Genomic DNA, 19,080 nt, shown 5'->3' with positions numbered 1-19,080 from the left:
ATAAAATTATATAAATCTTTTTTTTTCTTCACACTTATTATTTCAGGCATGCAAAATAAAGCTCTAGCAATCCATGAAGACCGCCTGTTAATTTCCTTGCCAGTTGTAAAGTCATATTTAAAGACATTCTTCTACTTTTAAAATGAGAATGCAGTTAAACTATTTTTCAGCAGGTCTTATCAACTTCCCTGTTATCTTCAGTGTATAATTTAAAAGGTTAGTTATCCACCATGATGTTAGTATGGTCTCTGTTCAAGTTGACATCATATCTATTAAGACATAGGTGATTTTATTTGCACATTCCTGCTTATAAGGTAAACTACAACTGAATTGCATAAAATGAAGACCAAAGGACAGCAATAAAAACATTCATACACAGCCACTTTACATACTGTCCATTTACAATTTTGTAAATCCTGTAGCAATTTTGTAGGGATAGTTTCAACTTAGCGTAAGCCTGGTTCTTTTCGTGGGCATTAAAAAATACTTCTGATACTATTTAGATTTTCTAAGCCAAAGTGAATAAGAGCTTTGTTTTGGAGTGTAAATATATGTACCATGCATATGTGTGTGATACTGTATATATAAAGTCTAGTGTGTGTGTGTATATATAAATATACATATATATTTTCTTCAAGACAAGATTAAATGCATTTAGTGGTAGTTTGTTGGGCATAGGTATCTGGCCAATTCTTTTGGCTATGATTAAGGTTTGAGAAGATCAAAATCAGTTTTCCAGAAGTGTCATTTGCAGAAGTTGAAAAGTTTCTGGCTGCTTGTATTTTTGAGTCAGTTGCCTAATGTTTTACTTTAACAAACATAATTAATACACCCCTATTTAGTGGGATAGTCTCAGTAGTTCTCAAGCAGACACCTTTTATGTAAAGCTTTGGAGAAGTTAGGTTTTCTTGCAAATTTATAAATATTCACATGAGTATGACTGTCATTAAAATTTAGTCCACATTTTATAAACATTTTAGCAGCCACACAGCTATTGTATAATTGGAGATCATTTTTTTTTTCCATGACTACTTGTCCAAAGTAAAGTGTTTGATGTTTTGGACTATTCTGTGTTTCACCGGTGGAAAATATTCAGTTCTTTGGGTATCTTTGACATTCTGAATAAATGATATCAATAGTTAAAATGTGGTATGTTGTTTCTTAGTCTCTTGATTAAATTGTTTACTTTTAATTTTCATTTTTATATTGATGACACCCTAATACAGTATATGTTTATTTTAAATCAGAACTTGCATCTGGAATTTCTCCTTTTTAACCAAAAGTACTGTAGAAAATTAACATTTATTCTGTTTGTTGTAGACTTGCCTCCCAGCAACTGCTAAAGATAGTTCTATTTGTTTCTGTTACTGTTATTAAGAGATCACCTGACATTAGTACTATGAGGCGGAATGTAAGAATTATTTAAAAATGAGCCCTTTTAAAGCATATTTCAAAAACGATTTAATACTGCATTTTTTTTTTTATTTATGTAAAAACTCAGTTGTGACTGTTCCTACCGCCTTTACCTCAGGACAAATTGTTAAAGTTTCAGGGAATTAATGAAATTGTTGCCATCCTATTTTCTAGGTTGATATTTATATTAGGTTGTGTTACTGGACTACCCATATTAAGAACTTCAGCATTGTTCTTCATGGGTGAAGTTGTAGTGAATTGTGATTTTCAAATTGAATTTAATATTTGTGAAATTCAGATAAGTTTAGCACTTTGGTTTTAAAAGAATAATGCGAGTAAAAGAGTTAAGGAAATATCTACATAATCTGCTAGAAGTATATTTTAACATCTGTCATTGTCATATAAAGTTCAAATTTAATACATAATGTTTTTCTTTTTGCAGTTGTCCCCAAGTCAAACCAAGGCAGACCCTTTAAATTCAGAAACCACTTCACAGACTTTGTTCAACAGACATGGATATAATAGGCAGCTTATTGCTTATTATTTTTCTGTGCCAAACACTTCTTTATTTGGCTGCACTGTAATGAGCTATTTTAAGGAGCTCCTGCAATCATTTAATGTTGGCCATTTTATCAGTGATTCACAACTCCCAGGAACTTGCTCACATACATCAGAAATAGACAGTTGCAACTCATTTAACAGCTTAGGAAGCTATTTGACAATATGTGGAGAGTCACAGGAAGCATGCAGTCATTTGAGTCAATCTGAAGGACCTTTACAGCAGGCACATGAAATTATCACTTCTTCATTAGAATGTCATTGCAAAATGAAGATGGATGGTACTATTATAAATTGTTCACTCTGGGATAAGAAATCACCGCAGGTAAATTCTAGCCTACAAAAATACAAATGCAACCACACAAGGTGCTGCCTTGATTCATGGTGTTCCTCTGGTTTGCAAGTGGTAGATGAAGACTGCCAAAGAAAAAAGAAAAACGTTTTCAGCGTGTGTGAAAGAACTTCTGCTTGTTTTGCTGAGGAAAAATTGCCTTTTTTAAGGGACAGCTTTGGACAGGAGAACTCTCTCAACAAAGAGAGGCTGGCTTTCAGACAATCACCTTGTTTTAAATCAAGTACATTGGAAAGATATCATGAAGCTACTGAAAAAAACAAAGAATGTGATTTGGATGATGCTCAAGATATTATAAAGATTAAAAGAAAAAAAAATGATAATACTTTGTGGAAATGGCGAAATCTCTCTTTCTCAGAAAACATCGAGTTTATGAATGAATTTAAAAAGAATGACAAGATATCAAATGAGAGTACTGAAGTTAAAAACATTAATGAATTTGTGGATATTAGAAATACAGTCCCTACAAGTGATCATATTACAAAAAGATGCACATTCCAGAATATGACTAACTGTGGTAATGTTAAATCTTTTCAACAACCAGTCACCAATCCTTTCAGTGGCACAAGCAAAGAAAATTATGTATCAACTGGAGACAAACAAAAAGGCAGCAGCAGTGTTAAAATATTGAGCACCGTCAAGCATGTAAATGAAATGAAGATACCCTTTTTAAAGAAGCAGCTACCCACATTTAATAGCTCTAAGAACTATAATGATGGAAGTGTTTCTGACTGCACAATCAATGGGGTATGTTTTATAAACAAATGCCAGACACCACAGGTCATTTATAATAACTTAGATAATCTGTACAATGCTTCAGCTGATCTTTTTAGTAGTGTGGACAGTGCATGCATTAAAGATGAAGAAGTGAAGTTGACAGAGTCAACAGATTTAAAACCAGAAAACCGTTCTTTGTTTGTCAATGAAAATGCTTTAGCTGTTAAAAATGATGTAAGGCTTAATTTTAATTTTCTTCAGACACTACCCACCACTGTTAAAGATATGTTTCATCAGGAAATTGACAAAGAAAGTTGTGACTCTGATCCAGATTTGTGTGACTGGCAAAATTTTGTTCCTTGTTCACAGTCAACTCCTGTTCTAAAGCATGCCAGTTCTAAAAGAAATTCCATCGTTCACCTGTCATTTGCAAGTTCTCAACTCAAGCTTGGAAATCGCCCACATAAAAGGAAAACTCTCAAATATCTCCCCGTGAAACAAAATTTTCACTGGAAAAGTAAAAAAAAACTTCAGAAAAAGAAAAACTTGATGAATTCTTTTTTAACCAGACATTCACAGACATTTGATAATTCTGAAAGTTTCAGGGGTGACAAAGTGAAAAGTAATGAATTGTGCAAAAAACAACTTAAAAGATATGGCAAAAGAGCTGACAGTTCTGTCATCACATACAATGATAATTCTACCGTTACTTTACATAACAATGATAAACATAATCGGCAGAATACTTCTGGATACGTGTCTGAAGATCTTTTTGGTGAAAGCTCAAAGACACCATTCACCTAAAGACAGAAATTATTTCTTGCTGTTTATTAAAATTTAGAAAATTAACATTATTATATCACATAACAGTGAAAGTTGTCTTTATAATTGTTTATGCTATTTTAACATAATTATTCTGACATTAGTATCAAGAAGAGCTATACTTAAAAGATGTAATGGAATCTTGAGCCTATGTTTTAACTGAATTAATAAGGTATTTTGAGGTATGAAAAGATTAACTTTGTTTCTGCTTGTTAAACTAAAGAAAAATCAGTCTGGTTAATACAGTTGTATAAAGCTTAACAGTTGTACATTTATGTTTATATAAATTAACTGCAAATTTGTATTTCAATTACCTATTTGTATATTGTATATCTGAAACAAAGTGGAAAATTATGATAAAAGCATTTCCTAATTTATTTCATAAGGACTTCTCCTTTTTGGTGTTTATATAGTGCAGATTACTGTGGTAACAGGCTGAGCTGAGAAAGCTAGCTTTGGTGGGATTCCTAGGCACTACAGGGATATCTAAGAAAAGTAAATCCTGATTGTCCCAAACGGGGCCTGCTATATCTACCATTTCAATAAAATGTAGTCGATCATCCTGTACTGTCTAACTCACACCCCTATCACCAAACGCGACCCCAGCATAGAAGCATTTTACCTACAAGAATGTTCTGTTACCTTCCATGTCTCCTGATGTGGAAGAGTATGAAAATGGATACTGTCAAACACAAACTGTAAATGTTTTGTTAGATTGAGGAATTGCACTCTATTCACCTATACTGCCTAGCGCATATGCTTACAGTGCTGCTGCTGCCGCCGCCACATTAACATTTGTAACTTCATGATCTCTTCTCCATTTGCATTAAACTGCTTCACCAGAGGTCGTTGTTATCCCCTCTATTCGGGAAGAACCATGTCCACCATATTAGGATCAGTTCCACCAATCAAGGGCAAAGCATTGCTTTTTCATTCACTGCCATGTAAATAATTTTGAAAGGCACTCACTGCTTCCCACAACTAATTTTATGGCAAAATGGTGACCATCGACATTTGAATAAACCCCTTTTAGATATTGATACATTTTACAGGAGACAACTGATGTTCCATTTATTGATTTGCTGTTGTGAAGAGCATGGACAAATTGGTTTCTACAAATCAATCTAGAGAAAGAGATGTCATTCTATAAATGATGTAGAGAAAACAATCCAATCATTTATGCAGTATTTATTTATATTAAGATGATTGACTGGCACTAAGAAAAGAAGTCACATCACTCCGGTTTTAGGATTCATTCTAAACTGCTACTTTTTGTTTTTTGATGCCTTTAATGGTTTGGCCCCTTCTTATATTGTTGACTTGCTCTGCCCCCAGTCATCCACCAGGTCATCAAGTCAGCTATTATTAAATGTGCCTTGATCCTAGTTAAAATGCAAGTAGCTGCCCCAAGATTGTGGAACCGGTTACTTCTCAATATTGAACCTGCTCCTTATATTATGGTTTTTATAATCTAGACTCAAAACACACCTTTTTTATTAGCTTTCAAATCTATCTAGATGCATCTTTTTCATACTTTTGCTTTTTTGTCTGTGCTAATGATGATATGGTTTGTAACTTTGTTTTTCTTTTCCTCACGTTTTATATGCACGGCAGTTTGGTTAACACAATGTCATTTTTAAATTTGCTTTATTAATAAAAAAAAAAATGCTTGCTAATACATGAGATCTGGCTTTCTCCCAGGCAATGAGGTAATATTTCAGATCCAAAAAGGCTGGTTCCTTCAACAAGGTCCAGTGAACTCAAGTTTGTCCACCACTCAGCAGGCACTGCACTCAATCTTTATCTTTTGGCTTGAGCACACACAACTTGTGAGCTGTAGCTAAGCCAAGCTGCTCTTCCAGTCACTACAAATGTCTATTAATGTTAATATCTGAGCTTAACTACTGTAAGTAAAGATGTGTGTCTTGTATGAGAAGCTCGTTAAGGTATTTGTATAGAGATTATACAAAGTTGCATGCAAATTATTATTGCATATTATCTGTAGTATATATAACCTTCTCAAAACTGCCTAATCTACTAGAATGGTCAGAGCCTATCCCAGCATCACTGTGTGTAAGGCTGGAGCCAGTGCTAGAAGGCTGTTCTCACACACATATACACACATAGCATTTCCAAAAAACCTAACAATGTTTTGGGGGTACTGTATACAAAAAAAGAGCAATATTACCATATGTTTATAAAATACTTACTCTTAATAAATTAATTGAAAATTAATTTATATTAAAGTCTAAAAGTCTTAATAGATTCTAATGTGGATCTGTTCTGCATAGCTGGAATTGAAGCCAATAAATAATTTACATTAAAAAAAAAAATTGTCCCTTGTTTTGGTATTCAACCAAATATTTCTTCCAGTTCTGATGTAAGATATTTGTTCTTTATTGTTTCCAAGTCCATAAATTACACTTATTACTAAACCCGAACCAGGAACTCTTAATTCCACATTCATTTTTACACATTTTCTGTTCATAGCACAAGAAAATAATATGAAGAGCCACTGTTATTTATCACATTTATTCATACACAGTGTAAGCATTTTTAATATTTAGTAAAACTGTCGGCAAATACAAAAAAGACACAAAAATATTAAAATTGTACATTCAGTCTTATTTCCCAAGAGAGAAAATACATTCTGGTCACTGTTTTACTAAGCTATTCCTTCATAATCGACGTAAAATGTCCAAGTATAATTAACAAAGAAATATTCACATTGTCGTATACTGGAAATATACAATTAGTAAAACTGCCTCTCTTCTTTCAGTCTGAAAATTTATCTGGTCAGTGTAGTGAATCTTTAAAGTATGTAACATTTTGACTGGTCTACACCTAGTTTTTAGTATACTGAGTAAGAAAGTCCGTGGACCAGAATTCTTTACATTAGCCAAGCATTCAACCTGACAAATTAAAATGCTTCCACGTTTTAAATTGTTTAAAAAGTGTAATATTCAAAGAAAAATTAACAATTATGACTGATTTTCAATCTAATTTAGAACAATTTTAAATGTTGGGATGCAACTTACTATTAACATGGATCTTGGTATTTGTAATACAGCTTATTATTAAATGTAATATGACTTAAATGGCCTCATTGTAAACTACAAAAATGAATACAAATAGTTTGTGAATAAAATTATCTAACAGCAAAACATACAAATTACAATAGCAAATATGGACCCATTTACAAATGTATTAGTTTAAGAATTGTTTTTTGCTGTTTATCAAATGTATTGTACTTGATAATTCACTTTCAGCAAGACATTGTTTTTATTCACTTCAAACAGATGCACTAGCACGCTATACATCTTCCATAAGCCTATACCAGTGAATATGATTATAATCCAATTGAATCAATTGATGTACAAAGATTTGGAAAGCAGCCCATAATGTAAATAAAATGAGCAATGATAATGAAATTCTGAACAAACAAGAAAGTCTCCTTCGGTGCTTAAATGCAGTTCTTCCTAAAACTGAGAACAGTAAATGTATGTACTGTGTCCTAAAGCAAGTACAGCTCTATGACAAAAACAAAATACCATAATTACATTTCTATTTTTTTTACAGCAAAATGATATAGAAAGGAAATGAAATGTTACACACTGAAGAGGTAATTCAGTAATTATATCCATAACACAGTTTTCAAAAAGAATGATAAAGCAGCAAGAATATGGCTTGTAATACAATTGCCAGAGTTATGGTAAACCGTAGAACAAAAAAATACTGCCTATAAAATTATATTTAGGATAAAACAAATTACAAACAAATAAGTAGATACATACAACACTGATATTTCAAAACCGCTTCTGTTGTGTTATTGCATCAAATAGAGTTAAAGGCGATATCTGAAAATTCTCATACTATGAAATTAAAACCCTTATTTATAGTGCTCACATATGTATTATTGTGTTTTAACATGGATATATTTTTCCTGAAAAAATTAGCCACATAAGATTTTTGTTTAAACTTTACATACAGACTACATATTATTTAAGCAATCATTGTTTCATATAATTTCCTTTAACATGTGTTTAAATATTAAAAATTAGCACACTCAAAAACATATTGAACTAGTGCCAAAATGTAATTTCAGTAAACTTGGCTGTAAACCAGAATGTAACATACCAATGTTATAATCTGTTTTGCTATTGTGAAACATAAAGGAGAATTAATATCAGTGAAAGATGGCTGCTGTCCATGACAGAAAAGTCCTACTTTGTGTCATTTTGTTTACAGTGTGCTGAGTCATGCAGAATTTGCCATATAATGGTGAAGAGCTTTACAAAGGGCAAAGTAAACGTAACCAGAAAGGCCATCTTAGACAACCCAACAACACTAGTAAGTTCACTGTACAAAACTGTTTGGAATAGGTAATTAATTTGTAACAAATTTCAAAAGATTTCTTGTCTCTAGGATTCAAGTCATTTAGCCATTTACTAGCTTTGAAACCCCAAGAAAAAATTTGGTTTGTTTAAAAATACACAGTGTATTCACAACAGATTGTGTTCATTATTTAATCTGTAGTGTGTGTCAGTTTTATTTTTTGAGCAAGCATTGCTGACAATATAAAATGAAGGAACGTTTCTTTTGTTACTGATTTCTACAATCACTCTCTTCACACCTTTCACAACATGAAGTTGGAAAGCTCTTGAAAATCACAAAGGATTTTGTAAAAGTAAGAAAATATTTTTTAAACAAACCGTTATATACCGGTAAAACAGTATTTCGGTGTGTTTGACAGCTTAGATGCTTACTATGACAACATACATAAAAGTGTATCTTAATTCTCATCATGAAAGATACCTCAGTAACCGTTCCATTTTCCCTTTGTAAGCCACAGTGATTTCCTGGGTAAAAAGGTTTAAAACAAAACAAAACACACCCACACACAACTTCCAACAGTCCTCAAGGCTGAGTGGATGAACAGAAGCATGAACTATTCTCCTTTTTCAAACTTCAAAGAGAAATAAGCTTCTTGTGATGAGGAAAGTGTGCTACTCCTAGGGAGTCCATAGCTTTAATTAAAACTGCAGCAGTTCAAATAGCTGATAGTCTTTCCCTCTCCTGGTAAAGGAGATGCTACATTATTGAGTAGCATGTTTTGTTTTGCTTCACTGATTAACTCACAGGCTAAGTCCAGAAAAAGTTTTTCAACGTTGTCGGACTCTTTGGCAGAGGTCTCCAAGTAGTGCATGCTTTGAGTTTCTGCAAATTCTTCAGCCTTCTGTCTGGAAACTTCTCTTTTCTCAGCCAGATCAATCTTGTTTCCTGTTTAAAAAAAGGTAATCATTGCTTTAAAAACAATTATGTCATTTTTGCTAAAGTAGGTAAAATTGCAGGTAATGCTACAGAATTATAAATGTGTATCAGATTTCTTGTCCCACTAATTTCACATGTCCTGCACTCTTAGCATTATTTTTAAACCTGTGTTCAGAATTATGTATTCAGACTCAAACTCTGTGATTTCCACACAAAAGTTTGGGATTTATGAAAGAAAACTTGGTGTGTATATTTACAGCAACTCTGACCCATGCATATGCAACATTTAAAAAAACTGGGAAATGCAGCAAAACCAACTAAATGATGACTCACAGGTGTAATAATTCATATCACCATATGTTATTGTATTGTGTATTGATCTAACAAGCATAATAAACCTCAAAAGGGATGAATATTAGACACTAGGACAGCTGTACATATAAAAACATTTGGCTCTGCCAGTGTTGTACATTCTCTGTGTACAGTTACCATTTTATGATATAAAACATTATTTGCACACCTCACAATCAATACAATTGAGATAGGATGGAAGTTTGTGGTCAACAGTCGGATTTCTCCTGTTATGAGGTTTATGTCTCATCCCTTGGATTTGTACAGTCTTTGACAGAAATGTACTAGGGAGCTTTGCCACCTGCTCGCTTTGCTCGGCCACCCCCTAAAGGGGCACGTTATGTGCCAGCCACTTTGTGTCTCTGCTGCTCGTGTTGTGAAGAAGGGAGCTGAACGCATGCTAAGGAGATGTGGTCGCTCCTCTGAAACCCCCTCTTAAACGGTGATACACTGTGCTGTGTGATCTGCATGTCACGCAGCACTTCAAACATTTAAAAGCTTATACAGCAGCTGTCCTTTTGTCTCACTGCCTTGTCTCACGGGACGTTAAAGTGTCTCACGTCTCGTCTCCTTCCAAGATTTTTTTTCTAATAGATATATAATTTGAAAGTTAGTATTAAAGGTATAAAGTATAAAACACCTTCATTTTTTTCATATTGCTGACTTTTGTCTTTTGCACATCAAGTATGTAACAGAGAAACTGGCAGCCTCAAAATCACTATCCTTAAAAACTTTATTTGGAATTTCTTTTTTGCTATAAGGGTTTTGATATGTGCTGAATATGATTCTGCTCTTTAAAATGTATTTGAAATGTGTTTAAAGACTTTTTTAATGTCTTATTGTGACATAATTGTGTTTCTTGTGGGTGCCACCATGTTGGACTTGTGGATGGTTCTTAGTCACATTGCCAGAAGTCACAACCTGTGATGTTACTGAAAACAGGGTATAAAGATCACAGGTCATGCACTTCTTGATTATCTGTGATTGATTAAAAATACTTTGTGTGGTATGCTTTGCTTTATGTTTGTTTATGACTTTCCAAAATGTAGATTTTTCACAAACATTTTCTTTCCTTTTGTTTTTTAATTAGGCTTTGGTAAAAGATAGGACTGATTGTTGGTTACAAACCTTTACTTGATTTAGACTGCGTTTTACTTTCAGTTCCAATTTATAAATATTTTTTCAGTTACTACTACTACTATAGACACAACAGCAATGATGTCTGTTAGGGGCCAAACCAAAGGAATAGTAAGGGTAAGGCTCAGGCGCAGTATACTTGGAAAAATGAAATCAATTAACCAAAACCAAACAATAATTTAACTCACAGACAACAGTAAAAAAGAAAGTCATTAAAACAAAAAAATGAATGAGATTTGGATAGTGGAAAGGGTTCAAATGAATATGAAAACTTTATAGTGGTACCTTGAGATACGAGTGCCCCGACATACAAGTTTTTTGAGATACGAGCCGTCACTAGGTCGATTTTTTGCCTTGTGTTACGAGCCAAAATTTGAAATACGAGCCATCAAAGAGCTTGTCGCCACACATTCCGAGGAATTGATGATGGAGGAGTTGACGGAACTACAGACGCAGCAACATACGGAGGTTCTGCAGGAGATTGGTATCACAGAGAAGCCAGAGGCGGAGGAGGTTACCTCTTCAAGTGAGATAAAGGAAGTGTTTGCAATGTGGGAAAAAGTTTCGAACTTTAAAGAAGAGAAACACTCTGAAAAAGTTTTAACTGGTCGTGCAGTGGCGTTATTTAATGACATGTGCCTAACACTTGATCTTATTGAAAAGAAACCCTGAGAAAGTTGCAACTGATCGTGCAGCGGCACTATTTAATGAGACTTGTCTAACACTTGACTTTATTAAAAAGAAACACCCTGAAAAAGTTACAACTGGTTGTGCAGCGGCACTATTTAATGGAATTAATGGAAAACCCATGCAAATGTGGTGATAACATGCAAATTCACAAAGACAGTGATCAGGCATGGGATTTGAGCACAGGCAGCAGTCCTAACCACTGATGAATTGTGCCACCTCTATACAGTTAAGAATAATCCTGCAGTTGTTCCATATGTACAGAACATTATATACCCTTCTATGATTACCCATTTATTATAAGGCAGGTAGGCCTTATCCCATCCCAACAACATTTATGGTAGGTGGGAACTAATCCTGCACAGATGCATTAGAGCTAAATATATAAAATAATTAGAAGAAGTGGTTTGGGCTGTCTGATTCTCTCTGTTTACAATTCTGTGTTGTGTAGACTAAGGAGGCTTTTATTTTCTAAATGTGTCTTTTGCTGTTGTAAAAGTTTTCCTTTGTCCAGTCTTGAATAATATGAGATAAATCATGGAAGCTCCAACATATTTTCACACAGTTTCACATGTACTGTAAAGTGTATATCTTTTCAGCATTCAATTTACTTCTTTTTAAATCATTTTATTTCTTTTTTCATTTCTTTCCTTTTTAGTCATTCTGGTGTGTCTTCAGACCACACTTTGTGTGTGTGTGTGTGTGTATTTATTTATCTGTGTATGTATTTATTTAAAGAGCTTCTGTAAAAAGCCAAATTTCCCAAGGACAAACAAAGATTAGTGTTGATCAGCAAATTTCACCAAAGCGTTATTTGCAGCAAATTTGCTGCATTTGTGTTCACTTTTGTTTGTCAAATTATTTACTGATAATTTGGCCTTTTTTTGTTTAATACCAAAGGCCAGTGCACGTCCTCTGGAGCCAACATTAATGGGATTGTCCCCCATGTATATAATGCTAATCATTTGCATTACACACTCTGTTGGACAAGTTATCTGTGCTTGTAGACAAATGTGTAGGTCGTTTTTCGAGTTCCACGTCAATATAAGAGAAGGAGGATGTGCCATATACATAAATAAAAGTTAGCCAAGTGGCAGGGCGAGAGTGAACACAAACCTTGAAGGAACCTGACGCCCACCCCCAAAGCAGAGGAGACTATATGAAGTAATAATAATAATAACTAAAGATTTATTTCTATCCTTTTGATGGAATAAAAAGTGCAAAGCATCAGCATAGACAGTTTACAGAGCCTTCAGTGCGACTTCAAAAAACAGAATGACCCAGCGGTTTCAATCTTGGACCGCTATTTTGAATTTTCTCCTTTCAAAAGACCTACATATTTTTTCTGAATTTTGACTATGATTTCAGCAAGTCCACTTTATTTTGATGAAATAAATGATTGCGTGTCTCTGACTGCATTCTTTCTTCTTGGATCTCACAGAGGCATGGTGATGCAGTACGGCACTGCTGCCACACAGCTCAGGTCAACTTTTTGGTCACCATAATCTGTCCAGTATAATTGGCATACATTTCCCTAGCCCTCGAGGACACTTTAAAGACAACTTCACCATTATAATCCAGTCAAATCTTGTTCAGTTAGTCCTTCCCCTTTGACTTTAATGCAGTTCACCAAGTTCAGCGAATATAGAAAACATTCCTGTGATTTTGGGGAACTAGCGGCGAAGCAAACTCTGCAATGTTCGCTCATCACTAATAAAGATCTATCTAGTTACACAGACTCTAAATTGACCCTAGTGTGTGCTTGGTGTGTGAGTGTGTTTGTGTGTGTCCTGCGGTGCGTTGGCACCCTGCCCTGGATTGGTTCCTGCCTTGTGCCCTGTGTTGGCTGGGATTGGCTCCAGCAGACCCCTGTGACCCTGTGTTCGGATTCAGCGGGTTGGAAAATGGATGGATGGAAAGTTACACAGAATGTAGTGAGTCTCTCTTCTGAAACTGCATTTAAATAAGGCTTATTTTTATTAAATATCAATTATGCATGTTAAATTATTTTTATTATACAGAATGAAATGGAAGAATCAAACTTGCTGGAAAAAATGAAGAGTACAAAATCATTATCCTTTGCTCAAAATTAATATGCTGCTAACATTTAGTAACAGTAATAACCATGACAATATTCATTTGAACCAAACAATTCAGTTGTGGCTTCCACGGATGTCCATCTTAACACATACAAACACATGCACACACAGACATCAATTCAAAAGTGGTTAAATGTGCAACTTGAAACCCCCTCACAATAGTTTTCTTATACTGTATACAGTACATGTATTATGTAAATATACTGTATAATGTACAATATAACATGTAAGGAAAGTAATAAAAAATAGCTTTACATTATATTAAACAAAAATCAATAACGTGATACGTTTTGGAGAACTGCTTCTTTACCTGTGCTACCCATTGACTCCTAACAGCCTACGTTAAAAACACAAATATAGTTTGCTTTTAAAACTGTAAGTTAAATAACATACAGTGGTTACTTGATGTACATGCATCAGAATCAATATTAAAATCTATTTGTGAAGATACAGTGTTACAAATATTTCACATTAATGTACATATGTATTTGTGGACTTATTTTGCAATTGTTTGCACACTAACAGTTTAGTATTTGTACAGCTCCACCTGGGAAAAAATCCTCACAACATGCTAACAAAAATTTTTACTTTTCAAACATCTATTTCTGAACACAATTCTAAACAAGAAAGTCCAGTTTCTAAAATGTTCTCTGAGCCTTCCCAAGTAAACTCATCATAACAGGCGAGCACACCACCAACTTAACCAGTGTGTGTCATAGTGTTTTGAGGGTTGTTCCTGCCAAACTGCGATATTTTTTCAGTTTCCACAATAATCCTAAATAGAAATACCATCAAACAGTGAAGAAGGCAGGAGCAATCTCTGAACATAGTGGCAGTCAATCACAACCTTTTTTATGATGTTTAATAGAATTATGTAGTATGTAGCCATTATGAATGTAGAGAAAAGCCAAGCAAAATGACACCTTTTATTGGCTAACTAAAAAAATTACAATATGCAAGCTTTCAAGGCAACTCAGGCCCCTTCTTCAGGCAAGATGTAATACAGAAACCGAAGTTCCCTGTGTTTATATACACTCTAGGACAAGAAACAACATTGGTAAATTTTTAAATGAAAAATCTTAAATGTAAAAAATTAATAAGATTCATGCAGGCTAAGATTAATTTAACAAGAGAGAGAAGAACAATGTATGGTCAAGATCTTTGGATAAGATAACTGTCCAACAAAGTCCTTTGAAATTTGTGATGAGTTTTTCAAAACAATGTGGGACTGTAGTTAGGTTGTCTGTGTCAGTCTGAGAGATGCAAACAGTCCTCATATTTGGCCATAAAACTCTTGTCTCTATTCAAGCCATGTTGTAATGCATTACATTTTAACATGAGTTTAGCTTCCCATTCTTTTCTCTCGCTGTGTTTTAAAGTTGCCCATAAGCACTGTGACTTTAAAGTCCCTCTCACAGTGTCCATGTCTGATCAAATGGGCTGCTTCAGGAACATCTGTGTTGCCATGTTTAATGTGGAATCTGTGTAAATTCATTCTCTGGCAGAGTGTTTGTCCAGTTTCCCCCACATAGAGTGCAGTGTCGGGACATTTCATGCAGAGAATTAGGTAGACAACAATAGATGATCTGCAGGAAAATGATCCCTTTATGTGATGTTCAAGTCGGCAGTGTGGTATAAAAATGTTTAAAAAAAGTTTCAAAATATTCTAAATAGCAAAGTAAAAATAAAAACTTTAAATAATATTCAGTATTGGTTGTTACCACCGAACCAAAATAATAAACATGGGGTATACAATTCTGTGTGTAAATGTTACTATGAATTCCATCAGCTTTTGCAATTAGACTTTACAAGACTCATTACTCTCAACTATCATTTTCAAAAGTTTAGAAGCTTGAGAATAAAAAAGGAATAAATCTTACCTACTAAGACAGTCACCACCTTATTACTGGCATATTGTTCAATTTCTCTCAACCACTCAGGCAGACATCGGAAAGACTCCTCGCACGTGATGTCATAAGTCAGAATTAATGCATTAGCACTTCGATAGTAGCTCTGTGTAATAGAACGAAACCGCTCCTGACCTGCAGTATCCCAAATCTGCAACTGCAAAACAATGACAAACCATTTTAATATTTAATACTGCCAATCTGAAGACACAGACAAAAAGGTATTAATGCTACTTCATTTTTTGCTTTTCACAAAACATAATTTAAAATAAAAATAGAACATTTGAAATATTAATATATGGTACTTTTTTCGATCAATAATTCAAATAATTTACAAAAGTTACTTGAAGTTCCACTAAACGTTTCTAGTTCATCTTTGTCAACATGATAATGTCTGAAGTTTGAACAAAACCAACCTCAATGAAAGAAATAGACATTTTCAAAAGACCATTATCCAAACAGTCAAATATCTAGACTATCCAATTTTTAGATGTGTTGGACTCCTGTTGTTGCATTTGGGAAAAAAAGATATTTCTGAAATGATGTAATTGCTAATTTCCTAATAATCTTCATTTGTATTAAATGAGGCAAGCTTTTCTGAATGCGTGTTAACATTTTTTAATTTTTTTTTTTCTTTCTTTATCAAATTTATTGCAATCCATACAAATCAGACAAGTTTTTACAAAAAGAGAAATTGAGTTAAGGACAGATCGATCCCCACCCCTGGGAGAGACACGGTGTTAAATTTAAGGCTTGTAAACATACTTAAATTAATAAATTCTCTGTGCTTTATGAGCTTATTTTAAAATATTACTGAGTAGATCCTGCCATGTTTTGAAAAAAGTCTGTGCGGATCCTCTAACTGAGTATTTCATTTTTTCCAATTTTAAATAGTATAACAGATTGCTTTCCCACTGACTTAAAAGATGAGAGTTTGGGTTCTTCCAGTTTATCAGAATTAAGTCTGCGTGCCAAAAGTGTAGTGAATGCAATCACAATTTGTTTGTCTTTCTCCACTTTAAACCTCTCTGGAAGAACCCCAAACACAGCTGTTAATGGGTTAGGAGGGATTGTGAGACCAAGGCTGTCTGAAAGGTAATTTAACATTTTGGTCCAGAATGATGTTAATTCGGTGCAGGACCAAAACATGTGACCCAGTGAGGCTGGGACTTGGTTGTAACGTTCGCAGGTTGGATCATGCCCTGGAAACATTTTGGAGAGTTTTAGTCGAGACAGATGTGCTCGACATATAATTTTGAGTTGTATAATTGTATGCTTAGTGCATCTGGAGCTCGAGTGAATTCTCTGCATTGCTGCTTTCCACTCCTTTTCTGATATATTAATTGAGAGATCTTTTTCCCAGTGTCCTCTTGGATCTTATATTATTCCAACATGGATGAGGGTGCAAGATGAGGAAAATCTGGAAGGTTCTGTTTAACAAAGTTCCTGATTTGAATATAGTGAAAGAAATGTGTAGCTGGAATGTTAAATTTGGAATGTAATTGTTCATAGGATGCAAAGATGTAGTCTATATAAAGATCTCTAAGCAAGTTAATTCCAAATTTTTTCCAGATATTAAAAACTGCATATGTTTGCGAAGGTTGAAAGAGGTGGTTCTCTTGAAGAGGTTCCACAGATATAAGCTTCTCCGTCTTAAAATGCTTTCTACACTGGTTCCATATTCTAAGTGAGTGGAGCACAATTGGGTTATTAGTATATTGCCGATAACGTGTTTATTGGAGCACAGGGCAAGGAATACAAAGAAGTACTGCAGGATTTTACTTCTCTTGCGGACCAAGCCTGTGTATGTTCTTCTATTTGTGTCCAGGTTCTTATTGCCTGTATATTTACTGCCCAGTAATAAAACTGGAAGTTAGGTAGAGCCATGCCGCCTTCTGCCTTTTGTCTTTATAGGGTCGCTCCTTTGATGCGTGGATGTTTTGAATTTGAAATAAATTAGGTTATTGTTGAATCTAATTGCCTAAATAATGATTTATTAATGTATATTGGAATGTTTTGAAATAAAAAAAAGAACTTAGGAAGAATATTCATCTTAACAGTGTTAATTCTTCCAGCTAGTGTAAGATGAAGGGTTGACCATCTATGCAAGTCTTGTTTAATTTTTTCCATGCAGACGGCGAAATTTTGTTGATAAAGAGCTTTATGTTTACTTGTGATGTTTACCCCTAGGTAATTAAACTGTTCTGCAATGATAAAAAGTAGGGTATCTAATCTAATATTATATGCTCGAGAATTCACTGGAAAGAGTACACTTTTATTCAGATTAATTCTGAGACCAGAGATCTTTAGAAATTCTGTGAGTGCTGTTAAGACTGCAGGCACAGAATTTTCTGGGTCCAATATATACAGTACCATATCATCTGCATATAATGAAATTTTCTGTTCCAGTCTCTTTTCTGTTCTTCTCTGCTAATCCCCTTTATCTGATCAGTATTTTGACAATGTATTGCCAGTGGTTCAATGGCAATTGCAAACAGCAGCGGTGACAAGGGGCATTCTTGTCTAGTACTACGTTCTAGTTTAAAGTAGTCTGAGCAAATGTTGTTGATGCAAACTGAAGCTTCTGGGTTAATATACAGTAATTTAATCCATGCACAAATGTTCGAGCCAAACCTAAACTTCTCCAATGTAGTAAAAAGGTATTTCCATTCAATCATGTTGAATGCTTTTTCTGCATCCAATGATAATATTATTTCTGGGGTGTTTGATTTAGTTGGTGAGTATATTACACTATCAAAATATCCGTGCTTCGCAACGGAGAAGTAGTGTATTAAAGAAGTAATGAAAAAGAAAAGGAAACATTTTAATAATAACGTAACATGATTGACAGTGTAATTGTGTTGTCATTGTCATGAGTGTTGCTGGCATATATATATATATAACTGCTCAAAAAAATTAAAGGAACACTTTGAAAACACATCAGATCTTAATGGGAAAAAGAAATCCTCCTGGATATCTATACTGATATAGACTGGGTAATGTGTTAGGAACGAAAGGATGCCACATCGTTTGATGGAAATGAAAATGATCAACCTACAGAGCCCTGAATTCAAAGACGCCCCAAAAATCAGAGTGAAAAATTATGTGGCAGGCTAGTCCATTTTGCCAAAATTTAATTGCAGCAACTCAAAATTGTACGCAGCACTTTGTATGGCCCCTGTGTTCTTGTATACATGCCTGACAACATCGGTGCATGCTTCTAATGAGATGACAGATGGTGTTGTGGGGGATCTCCTCCCAGATCTGGATCAGGGCATCACTAATCTCCTGGACAGTCTAAGGTGCAACCTGGTGGCATTGGATGAACCAAAACATAATGTCCCAGAGGCGTTCTATTGGATTTAGGTCAGGAAAGTGTGGTGGCCAGTCAATGGTATCAATTCCTTCATCCTCCAGGAACTGCCTGCATACTCTCACCACATGAGGCCAGGAATTGTCGTGCACCAGGAGCCACTGTACCAGCATAGGGTCTGACAATGGGTCCAAGGATTTCATCCTGATACCTAATGGCAGCCAAGGTGCCTCTGTCAAGCCTGTAGCGGTCCCCCATGGATATGCCTCCCCAGACAATCATTAACCCACCACCAAACTGCTCATGCTGAATGATGTTACAGGCAGCATAATGTTCTCCATGGCTTCTCCAGACCCTTTCACTTCTGTCACATGCTCAGGGTGAACCTGCTGTCATCTGTAAAAAGCACAGGGCACCAGTGGTGCATCTGCCAATTCTGATATTCTATGGTGA

At 34.7% G+C, this 19,080-nt stretch overlaps 2 protein-coding genes across 3 annotated transcripts in view; one reads left to right on the top strand and one right to left on the bottom strand.

Moving 5' to 3' along the window:
• The window catches only part of ddias (DNA damage-induced apoptosis suppressor), a 31,299-nt gene extending 25,141 nt beyond the window's left edge, over nucleotides 1-6,158 (top strand). For both annotated transcript variants that reach the window (XM_039744295.1, XM_039744296.1), the window contains one exon: nucleotides 1,856-6,158. In XM_039744295.1, coding sequence (XP_039600229.1) covers nucleotides 1,856-3,844 — 1,989 coding nt within the window. In that variant the 3' untranslated portion in view covers nucleotides 3,845-6,158. The remainder of the gene's footprint in view (nucleotides 1-1,855) is intronic.
• Nucleotides 6,159-6,378: 220 nt separating this feature from the next.
• The window catches only part of rab30 (RAB30, member RAS oncogene family), a 63,307-nt gene continuing 50,605 nt past the window's right edge, over nucleotides 6,379-19,080 (bottom strand). The window contains exons 4-5 of the mRNA XM_039744294.1: nucleotides 15,288-15,471; nucleotides 6,379-9,142 (exon numbers count right to left, since the gene is read on the bottom strand). Coding sequence (XP_039600228.1) covers nucleotides 8,892-9,142; nucleotides 15,288-15,471 — 435 coding nt within the window. The 3' untranslated portion in view covers nucleotides 6,379-8,891. The remainder of the gene's footprint in view (nucleotides 9,143-15,287; nucleotides 15,472-19,080) is intronic.

Source organism: Polypterus senegalus, chromosome 2, assembly GCF_016835505.1.
Source record: "Polypterus senegalus isolate Bchr_013 chromosome 2, ASM1683550v1, whole genome shotgun sequence".
Taxonomy (NCBI): domain Eukaryota; kingdom Metazoa; phylum Chordata; class Cladistia; order Polypteriformes; family Polypteridae; genus Polypterus; species Polypterus senegalus.
Note: the sequence above shows the minus strand (reverse complement) of the source record. Positions and strands in the feature narration are given on the sequence as shown.